This window comes from Apodemus sylvaticus, chromosome 21, assembly GCF_947179515.1.
Source record: "Apodemus sylvaticus chromosome 21, mApoSyl1.1, whole genome shotgun sequence".
Classification (NCBI taxonomy): domain Eukaryota; kingdom Metazoa; phylum Chordata; class Mammalia; order Rodentia; family Muridae; genus Apodemus; species Apodemus sylvaticus.
The window spans coordinates 6,066,399-6,081,600 of record NC_067492.1 but is presented as its reverse complement, the minus strand read 5'-3'; the positions used below and the strand labels follow the sequence as shown (position 1 = coordinate 6,081,600).

General features: G+C 50.0%; 2 protein-coding genes across 5 annotated transcripts in view; both read left to right on the top strand.

The window, feature by feature from the left end:
• Spire2 (spire type actin nucleation factor 2) overlaps positions 1-9,851 on the top strand; it is a 38,757-nt gene extending 28,906 nt beyond the window's left edge. The window contains exons 10-15 of the mRNA XM_052167119.1: positions 527-642; positions 4,560-4,694; positions 4,850-4,917; positions 8,502-8,529; positions 9,143-9,258; positions 9,529-9,851. Coding sequence (XP_052023079.1) covers positions 527-642; positions 4,560-4,694; positions 4,850-4,917; positions 8,502-8,529; positions 9,143-9,258; positions 9,529-9,751 — 686 coding nt within the window. The 3' untranslated portion in view covers positions 9,752-9,851. The remainder of the gene's footprint in view (positions 1-526; positions 643-4,559; positions 4,695-4,849; positions 4,918-8,501; positions 8,530-9,142; positions 9,259-9,528) is intronic.
• A 4,193-nt stretch (positions 9,852-14,044) lies between these two features.
• Tcf25 (transcription factor 25) overlaps positions 14,045-15,202 on the top strand; it is a 31,251-nt gene continuing 30,093 nt past the window's right edge. For 3 of the 4 annotated variants that reach the window (XM_052166155.1, XM_052166154.1, XM_052166153.1), the window contains exon 1: positions 14,046-14,373. In XM_052166155.1, coding sequence (XP_052022115.1) covers positions 14,182-14,373 — 192 coding nt within the window. In that variant the 5' untranslated portion in view covers positions 14,046-14,181. Of the gene's footprint in view, positions 14,374-15,202 lie in introns of all 4 variants that reach the window. The other variant, XM_052166152.1, reaches the window with a different exon arrangement.

Here is a 15,202-nt window from a genome sequence, read left to right as displayed (position 1 = left end):
AGCGCCGCCCAGCGAGTTTTCATCTCTAAAGGAACCCCGCATCTCCCAGAGGTTAGAGCTCAGCCTGATGCTCTCATGTGACTGGCTAATGCACCGGGACCTAGATCCATGCATCCAGCAAGTTCATCCAGCACCGTGTACAACTTTTGATACTAGAAAGTGAAAACCCTGGAGGAATGTGACATTCTTTCAAGTGGCTTCTAAACAGAATTTTAAAATTAACTTTAAAACTTTTTTTAATCTTATATGTATGGGTCTTTTGCTAGTATGTCTGTGTACCACGTGCATGTATATGTGTATATGTATGTGTGCCTGGTACCCGTGGAGATCAGAGGAGGCTGTTGGATCCCCTGGAACAGATGGCTGTGATTCACCATGGAGGTGTCGGGAATTGAACCCTGGTCCTCTCCAAGAACCGCTGAGCCAACCCTCCAGCTCTTGGCTTGACTTTTGACTCGTTCGCCATCCCCACTGGGACACACAGCACCCCCTGCTGTGGCGTTCACGGCCTGTGTCCTCCCTCCAGGTTTCTGTCCAGTGAGTGGCCACTCCCAGCCTCACCGAAGCTCCGCCCTGCCCAGCAGTTTGAGCTCAGTGGATGAACCTGAGGCGTCTGCACCAGATACCAGACACCTGTGGCTGGTAAGTGACAGGGCAGGTTGCCTGGTAGCCTCTTCAGCATCAACTTCAACCTTTCTTTGTGCTCAAGAGGGGGAGATCCCTCTCAGGTGGCTGCATCCCTAGCAGGTGGCTGAGTCCAGTCCCTGATTCTGGTGAGATTGTTCTTTGCTGCCACTTGCTGGTACACGTTGGCACTGCAACCCCAGCCGCAGAGAAACGCCTTTCAGAAGGACCTTCAGGCCTAAAGTGGTTTGTTTAATTCCAGTGGGGTCAGGATAGACAATGAACCCGGAACTGTGGAACTCGAGGTCAGAACAGTCTTTCAGGGAGTGTGCTTTTGACTGGGACTTTGACATGCTTGGTCCCATGAGTTTTGTGTTGTTTCTATGAAGAGCTAATAGTTATGCTGCCGTGGAGCCCTGACGTGGGCCTGAATTTCATTGTACAAATTTATCAAGTGAGGTAACTGGTAAAGGCTGATGGCAGACTACAAGGCTCCCGCAGGTGTGTAAAGGAAGGTTAACTATGTTTGGCACCATTATCTTGTCGAGGCTCAGATTAAATAAGACATGTTAGAATGCTTTGAAGATTATAAGTTCTATGTAAGTTTGAGGTGGCCTTATTAACTTCAAATGGTTCATTTATTTATGTATACGAGCATTTTGCCTACACGTGTACCACATGGATGCTGGTGCCTGCTGAGGCCAGAAGGCATCAGACCTCCTGGAACTGAAGCTATAGCTGTTAGTGGGGTGCTGGGAACTGAACCTCTGAGAGAACAGTTAGTGATGTTAACCACCGACCCATCGCTCCAGCCCCTCATTATTTTTAATTGAAAGGTAATGCCCATACATGGAATGAGAGAACGGCTCCAAGAAGTTACTCCTTAACGTCTACACATGCACATATATACGTAAGATAAATAAATGGCCTGCAGCCATAGTACACTCAGGCTAAAGAGGCTTGCCTCTAGTGTCCTCCACTTTGGTAAAAAGAAGGTCCAGTTGGACCCCAATGAGACCAGTGAATTCGCCAGCGCCAGCTCCTGTCAACAGATCAGGTGTCTGATCATGTAGCCTGTGACTGTCCATTCCTAGGCTCGCCGCTGGAAAAACATCCAACCAAAGGGCAGGCATATGGGCATGGGGAAGCGGAAGGGTACTGCCGGCGCTAGGATGCCTGAGACCTGGGTGAGAAGGATGAGGATCCCGCGCCCGCTTTTCAGGAGATGCCGGGAGTCTAAGGAGATTGACCACCGCCACATATATATATATATATATCACAGCCTGTACCTGAAGGTCAAAGGGAATGTGTTAAAAAAAAAAGATGCCAGGTGGTGTCTAGCGCAAGCCTGTAATCCCAGCACTTGGGAGGCAGAGGCAGGTAGATTTCTGAGTTTGAGGCCAGCCTGGTCTACAGAGTGAGTTCCAGGACAGCCAGGGTTACACAGAGAAACTCTGTCTCAAAAAAAACAAATCAAAAACAAAACAAAACAACAACAAAAAAAAACCAAACCCACAAATAGATTCTCACGGAGCACAGCCACAAATTGAAGGCAGACCAGGCAGGCAAGAATCCACTGGCTGACCAGGCTGAGGTCACGGGTCCTAAGACCAGGGAGGAGAGCCTCCAGGCAGAGCAGGAAGACATCACCAAGACTCTGTCCAATGAGAAAGAGACCAAGAAATAAAGCTTCCCTCGAGTCTGAACATAGTGGCCCCGCTGTGGCCTCCCGTGGATCAGTCATTAAATTAAAGCAAGCCTTGGTCCATTAAAAAAAAAGTGTGCCAGGCAGTGGTGGTGCACTCCTCTGATCCCAGCACTAAGGAGGCAGAGGCAGGTGGATCTCTGTTAGTTCGAGGCCAGCCTGGTCTACAGAGTGAGTTCAACATAGGGAAACCCTGTCTCAACAAACAAACAAAAACAAAAATATTGTTTATTTTTCCTATTTATGGGTGTTCTGTCTGCATGTGAGTCTGTGTACCACATGTATACACTGCCCATGAGGGCAGAAGAGAGAGTGGAATTCTCTGGGACTGAAGTTACAGGTGGTTGTGAGCCACCATGTGGGTCCTGGGAATTGAACCTGGGACCCCTGGAAGAGTAGCTAGTGTTCTTTTCTGCTGAGCCATCATCTCTCCAGCCCCTTTATTTTTACTTTTGAGACAATCTCACATTGTACCTCGGCTTGCCTAGAGCAAATGTATGTAGTCCAGGTTGGCCTAGAACAAATCATGTAACCCAGGCTAGCCTTAAATTTGCTCCCTGCTTCTACCTCAGAAGCAATTTAACTAGGGGACATGGGTAGTGTCTTCCTGGGGTTTCAGGTAGTATATAAACAGGAACTGCAAGCCCCATGGACTGCCTGACCTGTGCCAGCTGAAAGCCACAGCATATTTTACGACCAAGTGACAATAGCAACGGCATAGTGTCACCACGAACCAAGTATAGTCATTTCTTTTTCTTTTTTCTTTCTTTCTTTCCTTTGTTTTTTTTTTTCTCTTTTGAGACAGAGTCTTTCTACGTAGCCTTGGCTGTCCCAGAACTCATTCTGTAGCTCAGGCTGGTCTCGAACTCACAGAGATCTACCCACTTCTGCCTCCTGAGTGCAGGGATTAGTGTGAGTGCCACTGCTCAGCTAGCTGTGCTGCCATTTCTTTTGTTTTTGTTTTTGTTTGTTTGGTTTTTGAGACAGGGTTTCTCTGTGTAGCCCTGGCTGTCCTGGAGCTCACTCTGTAGACCAGGCTGGCCTCGAACTCAGAAATCTGCCTGCCTCTGCCTCCCAGAGTGCTGGGATTACAGGCGTGCGCCACCACCGCCCGGCTGCCATTTCTTAATGGCTAGAAAGTTCAGGCCCATTTCTTGTACAAGGAAGAGAAGAGCAAGCTCTAAAATCCCTCGAGCCCCATTGTGGCCTTCGAGTTCTGAGGTCTCAAAAAGCACTTTCTGAAAGGCAGGCCATCGAAATCAGAAGAACCTGCCCAGGTTCCTGAGAGGTGGCTGCTAATCTCTCTGCCTTTGACATGGGAACTCCCAAGACAAAAAGCTGGAAGTCCTGATGCCTCAGATCGGATGGGGCTCGAGAAACTCCCGGTGCTGTTCCAAGACTAAGGAGACCTGAGCAGTGCTGCCCGCTGTCCATCTGAGAGAAAACACCCCATTTCCACCCTTGTGGCACCCCGTATGCTGGTCCCCACCCTACCTCCACAAACAACAGCTAGCATTTTGAGTTGTGTGTGCCTGGCACCATGTTGACAATTGTATGTTGTATTGCCTCAAGGGAACTGAAACAACCCCACCTTACAGAAAAAGTAGGCTTAGAAGAGCTGCGGATGAGTTTTATTTTAAACTAACATAACTCAGTCATTATGCCAGTTAGAGCATACGGCCTGTCTGCGTGCAGAAGAGCACACTCAGAGTCAGGCAGGCAGGGGACACCCAGGACTCCTGGGGACAGTACAGATCAGGGGAGAGGAGGGTTGAAAGATTCAGTGACGGAGCTGGAGAGATGGTTAAGAGCACTGACTGCTCTTCCAGAGGTCCTGAGTTCAATTCCCAGCAACCACATGGTGGCTCACAACCATCTGTAATGGGATCTGATGCCCTCTTCTGGAGTGTCTGAAGACAGCTACAGTGTACTTATATACATAAGATAAATCTTTAAAAAAGAAGAAAGATTCAGTGGTGAATTGAAGGTTTCAAGGGAGAAAGGTGGAGTGTGTATTTCCCAGCATCAATGGGGTTAATGACCGGGTTGGGGTCCTGGGGCCATGGAGAACCTTTCACAGTAACAGGGCCTCCTTGGGGCAGATCCAGTCCCCCATAGTGAGTGCCGACACACATGCTTTAGTAAGTTGCCAGGTTGTGTGGACTGAGACCAGGTGAACTGTGGGGTCCCCAGGGTGTTGAGCAAGCAGGACCCTGTCCCTCGCCCCCAGGAGTTCAGCCACCCGGTGGAGAGCCTGGCCCTGACCGTGGAGGAGGTGGTGGACGTGCGGAGGGTGCTGGTGAAGGCAGAGATGGAGAAGTTTCTGCAGGACAAGGAGCTCTTCAGCAGCCTTAAGAGGGGGAAGGTAAGACTCGGGTGCCCTGGGTGCAGGGCAGTGGCCGTCCCCAGCAATGGAGAGTCTCGCTCGGTGCTTGGGTAGGAGCCCCAAGGCTACACGTTGGGACTGGGCCGAGCTCCAGAGGCTTCACACAGCTGCTCCATCCAGGCTTCTCCCTACAGATTTGCTGCTGCTGCCGGGCCAAGTTTCCCTTATTTTCCTGGCCACCTACCTGTCTCTTCTGCAAGAGGTGAGCTGTCAGCAGACAAACTAACAAGGGGGGGTGTTCCACCACATCCAACCAATTTAGTGTTTTCTTCTCTCTGCCTCTGTCTCAGTCTTTGTCTCTTTCTCTGTCTCTGTCTCTTCCTCTGTCTCTGTCTCTCTCTGAGACAGGGTCTTACTGTGTACCCCAGACTGGCCTCAAACATGATCTGCCTGCTTCAGTTTCTTGAGAATTGGGGACTATAGGTTAATGCCACCATGCCTTGTTTAGGTTAAATTTATTTATTTTTATTTGTCTGCTTGTTTCGTTTTGAGACAGTATTTCATTATGTAGCCTGGGCTGGCCTAAAATTCACTATGTAGACCAAGATAGGAACCCATAGAGGTCTGCCTGCTTTTGCCTCCAAAGAGCTGGGATTAAAGGTATGTGCCACTGTATCTGGCTTAGCTTAAATTTAAAAAGTAAAGGAATACCCATGTTTAGCCAAGATGGGGCAATAGCTACTTTCTGGGGCAAAGCTACTTTCTAGAAAAACAATCCCAAACAATTAAACAAAAGATATAAAACAATGGGCTTTAAGACTGGGTATCAGGCAGCAGTAAGAAGCCTACAGGGAGTTTGTGCCAGTCTGGAAATGTTTCTCTTCACCAGTTGGACTTGGGGTAGAGGCCAGGGCAGCTGGAGATCTTAGAAAAGGGGTGGGAGAGGAGAGCGTGGCACAGAGAGACCTGGAGATCTGCCTCAGAGATGTCCTTGTGCATGGAGCAGTCACATGTTCGCAATCCCAGTACTCAAAAACTGAAGCAGGGGGATCATGCCTTTGAGACTAGCCTGAAGAAAAATAAAACTTATTTAAGAACTCCATTAGTTCAAAAGAAGGCAGAAAATGAAAAAGAAAGGAACAAATATATGCATAAGAAATAACAAGATGATAAACACAATTCTGCCCAACTACTACATTAACTGTAAATGGCCTAAATAACCCAATTAAAATATAGACTGTGCTGGCCTAGCTGCCACCATGCTGTAGAAGATAGCTACGAATGTAACCCAACACAAAAACTGCATATTTACATTACAAAGTAGAGCTTTTATTTTTTTTAACTGAAGTGTAGTCTTTGTAGATGGCAATGTCGATAGGTTGAATATGGGAACTGGGGAGACGCGTCAATAGTTAGGAGCTCACACTGCATTTGCAGGGGATCTAGGTTTGATTCCCCGCTCTCACAAGGCCACTAGCAACTGTCTCAGGGCATCACCTGACCTCTGCAAGCACTGCATGTGGTACACAGACATACACGCAGGCAAACACCCATACATTTAAAATAAAAATAAAGGTTAAATTTTTTTTTAAAAAAAAAGTCTGTACATGCCTGAGTTGTACAGTCTCTGAGTCTGAATGAAAAAGGAAGACACAGAGCCAAGGTATCGCAGCTCATAGCTGTAATCCTGGAACTCAGGAGTCTGGGACAGGAGAACCGGCAAGAATCTGAGGCCAAATCCTGTCTCCACAAAAAGCCAAAGACAGTTAAGAAAGTAGATTTTAGAGCCAAAGCTATTTCCTGCGGTAAAGCAGTTCGTTCCCTAAGGAAGAATCACAATCTCTATCATTAATAATCATAACAGTTTCCAAGTATAACCAGCAAAAATTATGCCACTGTAAGGAAAAATAAGTGTGCATTCATACTTAGTGATCTCAGCACTTCTCACTCAATAATCAATAAATCCAACAGACAGAAACGGAAGGAAACAGGAGATATGGACAGTGTGCTTGAAATTGTTCCACCAAACAGCAGCTGAGTGCACATTTTTGTGGACTGTGTGTGGGACGTTTACCAAGGTTGTTATCTTGGACTGCGAGCTAAGTCTCAGTATTTAGTTCAAGCTGAGCATGGGTGACACATACCTGTAACCTTAGCGCTTGGGAGGTTGAGGAAGGAGGATCAGGAACTCAAGGTCATTCTTGGCTGTACATTGAGTTTGAGGCCTCCAAGCACTGCTTGAGATGCTGTCTTTAAAAGGGTAAGTGGGGGAGCTGGAGAGATGGCTCAGCAGTTAAGTCACTCTTAAAGGACCCTGGTTTGGATCCCAGTACCCACACAGTGGCTCACCACCCTTCAGAACTCCCGTTCCAAGGGATCTGATGACCTCCTTCTGACCTCCACAGACACCAGGCAAACATGTGGTACACATACACACATGTAGGCAAAACACTCATACACATATGATTAAATAAATGTTTAGAGCTTACAGCTGGGTTGTGCTGGCTCACACCTTAAGTCCCAGCACTAGGGAGGCACAAGGCAGCAGATCTCTGAGTTCAAGGCCAGCTTGGTCTACAGAGTGAGTTCAGGACAGCCAGGGATACACAGAGAAACCTTATCTCAAAAAACTGGGGGAGGGGGGGAAGCCTAAACCCAAAACCCTGCAATACTCAATTCATACAAAATGTTCTGTGACTACAATGAAATAAAATTAGGTTAACCCAGGGATTTCCCCTCCCCCATCTTCAGTCTGGATATTTAACCTAGAGCGAGGGCTTTATGCATGGTAGACAAATACTCTACTATTGAACCACACTCCCAGCCCCAACCTAGGGATTTATTGATGGGAAATTAATTACAGGACATTCTTCCCAGGGAACATGGTCCATTGTTTTGAAAAGGAATTTGACTGCCTTTGTTAATATGAAGAAGAGCCCATGGTACATTTATAGAATAGTTTGTTTGTACTTCTCATTGTAACGAATCACATATGTTTTATTGGTATGTATAAAAGCAGTCTGAAGGCTGGATCTCTACAGAATGGCTAGCTAAATTTAGGGTTGGGGTTTTTTTTGGATTTGGTTTTTTCAAGACAGGGTTTCTCTGTGTGGTCCTGGCTGTCCTGGAACTCATTCTGTAAACCAGGCTGGCCTCAAACTCAGAAATCCACCTGCCTCTGCTTCCCAAGTGCTGGGATTACAGGCGTGCTCCACCACCGCCCTGCTAGGGTTGATTTTTAATAAGAAGAAATTTGCTCTTTTTTTTAGGAGGAATAGAGCCTCACTATGTAGCTCAGGATAGTCTCAAACTCACAACCCTCTTGCCTCAGTGCTGGGACCCAGAGGTCTGTGTTACCACACCTAGCAGACATTTATTTCTGAAATTGGATATGGGAATTTTTTGTTGTTTTTTGAGACAGGGTTTCTCTGTGTAGACCTGGCTGTCCTGGAACTCACTCTGTAGACCAGGCTGGCCTCAAACTCAGAAATCTGCCTGCCTCTGCCTCCCAAGTGCTGGGATTAAAAGCATGAGCCACCACTGCTTGGTGATATGGGAAATTCTTAAAATACTAATAAAACTGGACATGGTATTTGAAGCCGTCCTACTTAGATGGCACTTCTGTGGTAAAAGGCACCAGAAGTGCTCCAGGCCAGATATTCCCGAGAGGGATAAGGGGCGGAGGTAGATGAATATCCCCAGGGAGAGTGTGGGATAAGAGGAAAGGGAAGCACTTGGTGACCTCGGATCTGGCCAAAGCAATGGCAGCTGACTCGGATATGAGGGGAGGACGTCTTTCCTCCCTACACTTTACCACTGACATCATTTTTTCTCTGTCCCTTCCAGAGCTGTGTGCACTTCCTGTAGCGTAAAGGTGAGGATTTGGGGACCCTTCCTGGTCTGGGTGAGGTAGGGCTGGGCACTGCTGTTTCCAATTGGATGTTGGGTAACCCCACCCCCCACGAGGCCGTTCATCCTGTCCTTTCCAAGCAGGGGTCTGCTCTTCCTCTTCCCGAGGCTTGTTTTGATTGTAAGATAGTCTCTCACAAAGTCTGGGCTGTCTTTGAACTCTCTCTGAGGATGAAGGACAGCTTTGAACTTCAGCTCCTCCTGTCTCTGCCTCCCAAGGGCTGGATTTCAGGCGGGAACCGCATACCCGCACCAAGACTGTATAGGGGTGTGCCTGTGTGTGTGCGCGCCTGTGTGTGTGCGCCTGTGTGTGTTTCTTTTAGGCAGGGTCTCACTACGTAACCTTGGAACTCACTATGCCTGGCTAAGACTACAGTTTCTTAAAACCTTCACAGGTAGTATTTTACACGCTTGAGACAAAGCCTTCCTGTGTTTCATACTGGCTGGCCTGGAACTGGCTATGTAGACCACACTGGTTTTGAACTCGGAAATATGCCTGCCTCTGCCTGAGTGCTGGGCTGGGGAGGACAGCGTGCCTGGTGGCTGCTGAGGAACCTTGTCCCTTCCTTGTGTTGCAGATGAAGATGCCTTCCAAGAAGTATGGACACATCCCGGTCTACACACTTGGTTTTGAGAGTCTTCAGAGGGTGCCAACTACCAAAGCCACGCCAACACTGAGGAGAGATGCCTTCCAGTATGTCCCGTTGGCTCGTGGCTGGTATCCTGTGGTAGTGAAGAATTAAAAGTAACTGGGAAACTGTGGCAGGGCCCCACGGACCTGAGTGGATCCTCCCAAGGAACAGGCCCGGTCATCGGCTCTAGAGGCGGAGTTGGAGGAAACAGGGTTTGGGTGGTGTGGGCTCGAGACCTCAATGCCCAGCGGGCGGGACAAGGCCTCTGGGAGAAGCTAGTCCCACTGGGTTCTCTCCTCTCATCGTTCTCTCCTGGCCTCTCTCCGTTCTAGATCCCTGCAGGGACCAAAGTGGCGGAGCGTGGAGGAGGAGTTCCCCCACATCTATGCCCACGGCTGTGTCCTAAAGGACGTCTGCAGTGACTGCACCAGCTTTGTGGCCGATGTAGTGCGTTCCAGCCGCAAGAGTGTGGATGTCCTCAACGCCACCCCAAAACGCAGCCGCCAGACGCAGTCCCTCTACATCCCCAACACCAGGCCTCTCAACTTCCAATGACTGTTAGGATGGCCTCCCAGCGCCCCGTCCTGGGACAGGGCCGCCATCAGCCCCACCCCTGCGCATGTACATATATACATATATAGATACATTTATAATATATATATGGCCTATATTTATATTTATATACGTTGTCTCTTTCCCTACAGTTCATTCAGGGCCAACCTTGCTCCACGACCTTCCCTCTTCCTTTCCTGTCAGGAATCCTCGGAAAGGCTGGGAGGGTTGGGGAATGGAGGGAGGGCAGGGCCTTTGGATCTGACTCAGCTTTCCTGCGCCATGCCCTGGTTCTCTTCAGCATTGAGTGTGGGGCAGCCTCTGTTTCCTCAGCGGACCTGGGGACCAGGTCTCCCTCTGCTGTCCTTCAGGAGCGCAAGCCTCGGAGGCACTGGGGAGGCCTCTGAGTGTGTGGGGTTCTGCCGGGAAGAATCCCGGGCGCCCCGAGTCAAGCTTGCTCTTGGGTCTGAGGCTCGCGAGATGTGACTTTCCCTAGGCAGTTCTGAACACGCATGCAGACACGGCACTGATAGAGCAAGGGAGTGACTCAAGTCTAGCTCGATGAACCAACGAATTTACTGAGATTACAGGAGGAATACAGTGAGGGGTTACTTACGGGTACATAAGTGACTCTCAGGTAGACAGGGTCACCAAGAAGCCCCACCCCACGGGTTGTCACCCATGAAAACTGCATCCCTATAATTCACACCCCCCAGCCAATTTTCTACTTCCCATATCAAGACCATGGTGCAGCTGGGGAGGGGGTGGGGGAGACTGGAATCTCCTGTGAGGGACTGCTTTCTTTCTATCAGGGGATTTTTTTTTTTTTTTTTTAGATTTATTTATTATATGTAAGTACACTGTAGCTGTCTTCAGACACCCCAGAAGAGGGCATCAAATCTCATTCCGGATGGTTGTGAGCCACCATGTAGTTGTTGGGATTTGAACTCAGGACCTTCAGAAGAGCTGTCAGTGATCTTAACTGCTGAGCCATCTCTCCAGCCCCTCAGGGAATGTTAATAACCCTACAACCATTACCAAGGGCTTACATATCATGTAATTTCACTGTCAAGGTTGCCTGCAATTTAGTCTTACAGATTAGGAAAGAAAGGCTCAGTAAAGAGACTTGATTGCTTATCTCAGAACACTGAGGCCTGCGGGCCGACCCCAGCCCCTATCAGCCCGCTTAGGAGTAGTCCTAAGGAGTAGTTGAGGCACCAAGGGCACATGACTGTGGCAGATGGAGCTGTGGAAGTTAGCTATGAAATTAGATAACTTCCCAATAAAGGCAGCTAGCTCCCAGCGCTCACGCATTTGAGTACCTCATTGACCACCCTTGTATTTCACATTTTTTAAAGATTTATTTATTTATTATATGTAAGTACACTGTAGCTGTTTTCAGACACCGGAAGAGGGAGTCAGATCTCTTTACGGATGGTTGTGAGCCACCATATGGGTACTGGGATTTGAACTCATGACCTTTGGAAGAGCAGTCGGTGCTCTTACCCACTGAGCCATCTCTCCAGCCCCTGTATTTCACATTTTTAAAGTTCAAAAGCTATGCTTATTTGGGTTACATGTTTGCTTACATTAATTTATGTAAACTACATGCGTGCAGGAGCCCATGGAAGCTATCAAACTGGAGTTGAGGGTGGTTGTGAGTGCTAGGGACTGAACTCAGTTTCTCTGCTTGAGCTGCAGCAAGCACCCTAACCACTGAGCAGCCATCTCTCCGGCCCTTTGTTTCCTTTTAAAAGAACATCCGGAATCCCCAACTCACCTCCAGCAATGACAACACTCAGTTAACCAAGCAGGGAGGCTCACACTTGTTTGACCAGCATTTGAGAATTAGCATAAGGAAGGTCACTAGTTTGAGGCTAACCTGGGCTATGTAGCAAGCTGCAGACGTCTGAGCTGTATAGTGATCTCTCAAACAAGAGACCCCTCATGTCTGTGTGGTATTCTCAAGGACCGCCACTGCCATTAACGAAGTCCAGCTGTCGATCGACGGACTCAAAGGCAGCCCCAGATCCAGCTCCCACTCCAAGCACGTGGTCACCAGTTCTGATCCTCACATAATACAAATGAAAACAATAAACTCACGTCCTGGGAAAAATGAGCGGCGGGGTAAGGCCCGGTGGTTGTACAGTGTACTACGTCTGCTTCAGAAGGCTGCTTAGGCAGGAGAGCAGCCTGTCCTTCTGTCTTACGGTCCTGGGGTCGCTGGTCTCTTCTAAACAGGAGGTTGCATGTCAGCATTCTGAACTAGCGCTAGCCTCATCTATCAGAGATGATGCCAAATACAGTGGTTGAGAACTGAGATGTCCTTAAGGATCAGATCTGCAGCAGTTTGGGGAGACATATTAGGAGCTAGAAAACCAACTCCATCCTTCAGGGTCCATGACTTCTGTCTCAGGAGAAGCAGTTCCGGACTGAGACCTCCCGTTTTATTCACAGGTACTGGCCTGTGTAAGCTGGCCACAGCTCTTGATCATGAATGACTCAGAAGTTAGCCTGGTCCTCAACAGTCAGGGTGGTGTGCTGAGCCTGATGCAGAAGAAGCTGCAACTTTTAACAGTGATTCCAAGGGCTGAAGATGGCTCAGTGGTTAAGAGAGCTGACTGCTCTTCTGAAGGTCCTGAGTTCAAATCCCAGCAACCACATGGTGGCTCACAACCACCCTTAATGAGTCTGACTCCCTCTTCTGAAGTGTCTGAAAACAGCTACTGTATACTTAACATATACATATAATCTTGTGTACTTAACACAAAAACCTTGCCAGGCAGTGGTGGTGCACAAGGCAGGCGGATTTCTGAGTTCGAGGCTAGCCTGGTCTCAAAGTGAGTTCCAGGATATCCAGGGCTACACAGAGAAATCCTGTCTTGAAAAACAAAACAAAACAAAAGTAGGGAAGAGGGTGGGGCACCTTGAGACAGCTGCTAAGACCATCTACTTTGAAATACTTAAAGATTCTAGCATAGTGTGGGCAGAGGGCTCAGCATCCGACCTAGGGAGGAACCAAGACTCCTGGGGGAGGCAGGCTGGAGTGGACAAGGACTGCGGCCTCACACAAGAGCTAGAACTAAGGGATGCTGTCCTGCCCGCCTTCTCCGTCCTTGCCAACCGCCTGCCTTGTGTGGACCTTGGGAGTCACATGAATGCAAAACCGGGTTTTCTCTGCAGTTCTTAACTCATTAAGTCTACACCTGTAAAAGGGGATCGATCTATCTCCCAAAATGAGGTTGGAAATTAGAGCACTGACTGGCCTAGCTCACTCCACACCCACACAGCCCTCTCCTGCTCTCCAAGTGGGAAAAGGTTCAGCCCAACAACAGCTCATTTTACTTTCAAGGAACTCAATCCTGGCTTGACTAGGAACGTTTTCCTAAAGTACAAAAAATGGGGCCTGGACACGGAATAGCTCTGTAATTCCAGCCCTTTGGAAACAGGATTTCTGTAAGCTTCAAGGACAGTCAGCGTGCTTTTGTTTTGTTTAAAAAAAACAACAAACAAACAAACAAACAAAACCAGCCGGGCGGTGGTGGCGCACGCCTGTAATCCCAGCACTCTGGGAGGCAGAGGCAGGCAGATTTCTGGGTTCGAGGCCAGCCTGGTCTACAGAGTGAGTTCCAGGACAGCCAGGGCTATCAGAGAAACCCTGTCTCGAAAAAGCCAAATCCAAAAAATAAAACAAAACAAAAAAGGTTTGTGAGAACCTTCCTGAATTAGAATACACGTAGGTAGGGCTGCCACCTCGACTTCAGACTACGGATCCACACCTAGACAGCTCACCCAATACCCCTGAAACACCACCATCCCTGTTGAGTTCGCGACAATAAAAAGCAACCCGTAGCACCTGACTCGGCTCGCTGCACCTCGTGGAGGGGCGATATCCGGGCTTGAAGACGTTAGATTGTGTCTATTAAGGTGAAAACTGTCCCTCTGCGGTCTAGCAGCAACGCGGAGGTGGGGAGCCTGGACGAGTCGCACGGGTAGGCTAGCAGAGAGGGTGAAGTCTTTGCACACGGGCCTCGCGGCGAGCGCACCTGCTCACCCTCCCTCCCCGCCCGCGCTTCCCCCCAACCCGCTCGCCCCCCGGCTCGCCCGCCCGCTCGCCCCGGGAATCTCGTCCTTGGCGTGCCGCGTTCTGAGCCTGCGCGTTGCCGCCCGCCGCCCAGTCAGCTTTCTGCAACCCAGCCATCTCGAAAGCCGAAGCGCTGCACCACAGCCGCCGCTAGGGCCGACTCTCGCGAGAACTCCCCGGGCCACCCCGGCACCTTGCCTGACTCCTCGGGGAATTGGGAGGAAGTTCCGGAGAGCCGCGGCGCGCAAACGCGACACGCCAACCTTGCGCCAGCGCGCCGCGAGTGCGCAGGCGCCGCCACTCTGCTGCTCTTCCTCGTCCCTCTGCCCACATCAGGCTGTCGGGTCCTATGTCGCGCCGGGCCCTCCGGAGGCTGAGGGGGGAACAGCGCGGCCAGGAACCCCTAGGGCCCGACGCCTTGCAGTTTGTCCTCCCTGCTGACGATGACGCAGAGGAAGAGGGACCAAAACCGGGGCTGGGTGGCCGGCGCCCCGGGGGTGCAGGGAAGGAAGGAGTCCGTGTCAACAACCGGTTCGAGCTGGTGAGGAGCTGGGCAACCTGAGGGGGATGGTGGGGGGCATGACGTCATGCGAAGGGGCACAAAGTTGGGTCTGGACTGCAGTCGAGTGGGCGGAGAGAAGGGACTGCGCTGCATCGGGGAGGGCGGGTCTTCGGCAGGGTGGGTGGGGTGACGAGGCCGTGCTGAGTTGCAAGTCGGGGAGCCGTCGAGGGGCGGTGTTCCCGAGTGGAGGGCGAGATACGGTGCCGAGCGAAGGGGCTTCTGAAGTGTGGCGCGGGTGCTGACAAGGGGCCGAGCCGCAGGACTTAGCTGCAGCATAGGGCGTGTCTCGGGGCAGTGTCCAGGGACGTGATGTGACGTAGGGGCAAGACAGGGCCGTGACGTCAGAGTGGGCGTGGCGTGCCATCGGGACAGCTAAGGGGAGGGCCACTCGGGACGGTGAGTGGGCGGTGGGGTTCAGTTGGGTCCGGGCTTCACTGCGGGAGTGGGGTAGTGCTGTCTAGGGCGGTGCTGTTGTAGGGTAGGCATGGTTTCATATCTGCGACTTGGGGGATTCTCTCCGTTCTAGCTCTTTTATAAACATTTCGGCTTATTCGTCCCAGTGCTTCTGTGTGTCCCAGCTAGTTGTACCTCGCGCTTCCCTCGCAACAGAACAATGTGTAGCACTCCTGAGTCCCGTGTTTTTCCTTGCAACTGACTGACCTGGGTCTGCAGTTTCGTATGTGTATGAATTGCGATTCTCTCTTCACGTGTGGGCAGATACTATGTCTGTTTTGCTTGTTTTGTATCTCTCCGACTTGCACATATGGTAAGGTGTCGGTGGCCATTTTCGAGTGAGTGAAAACTTGTA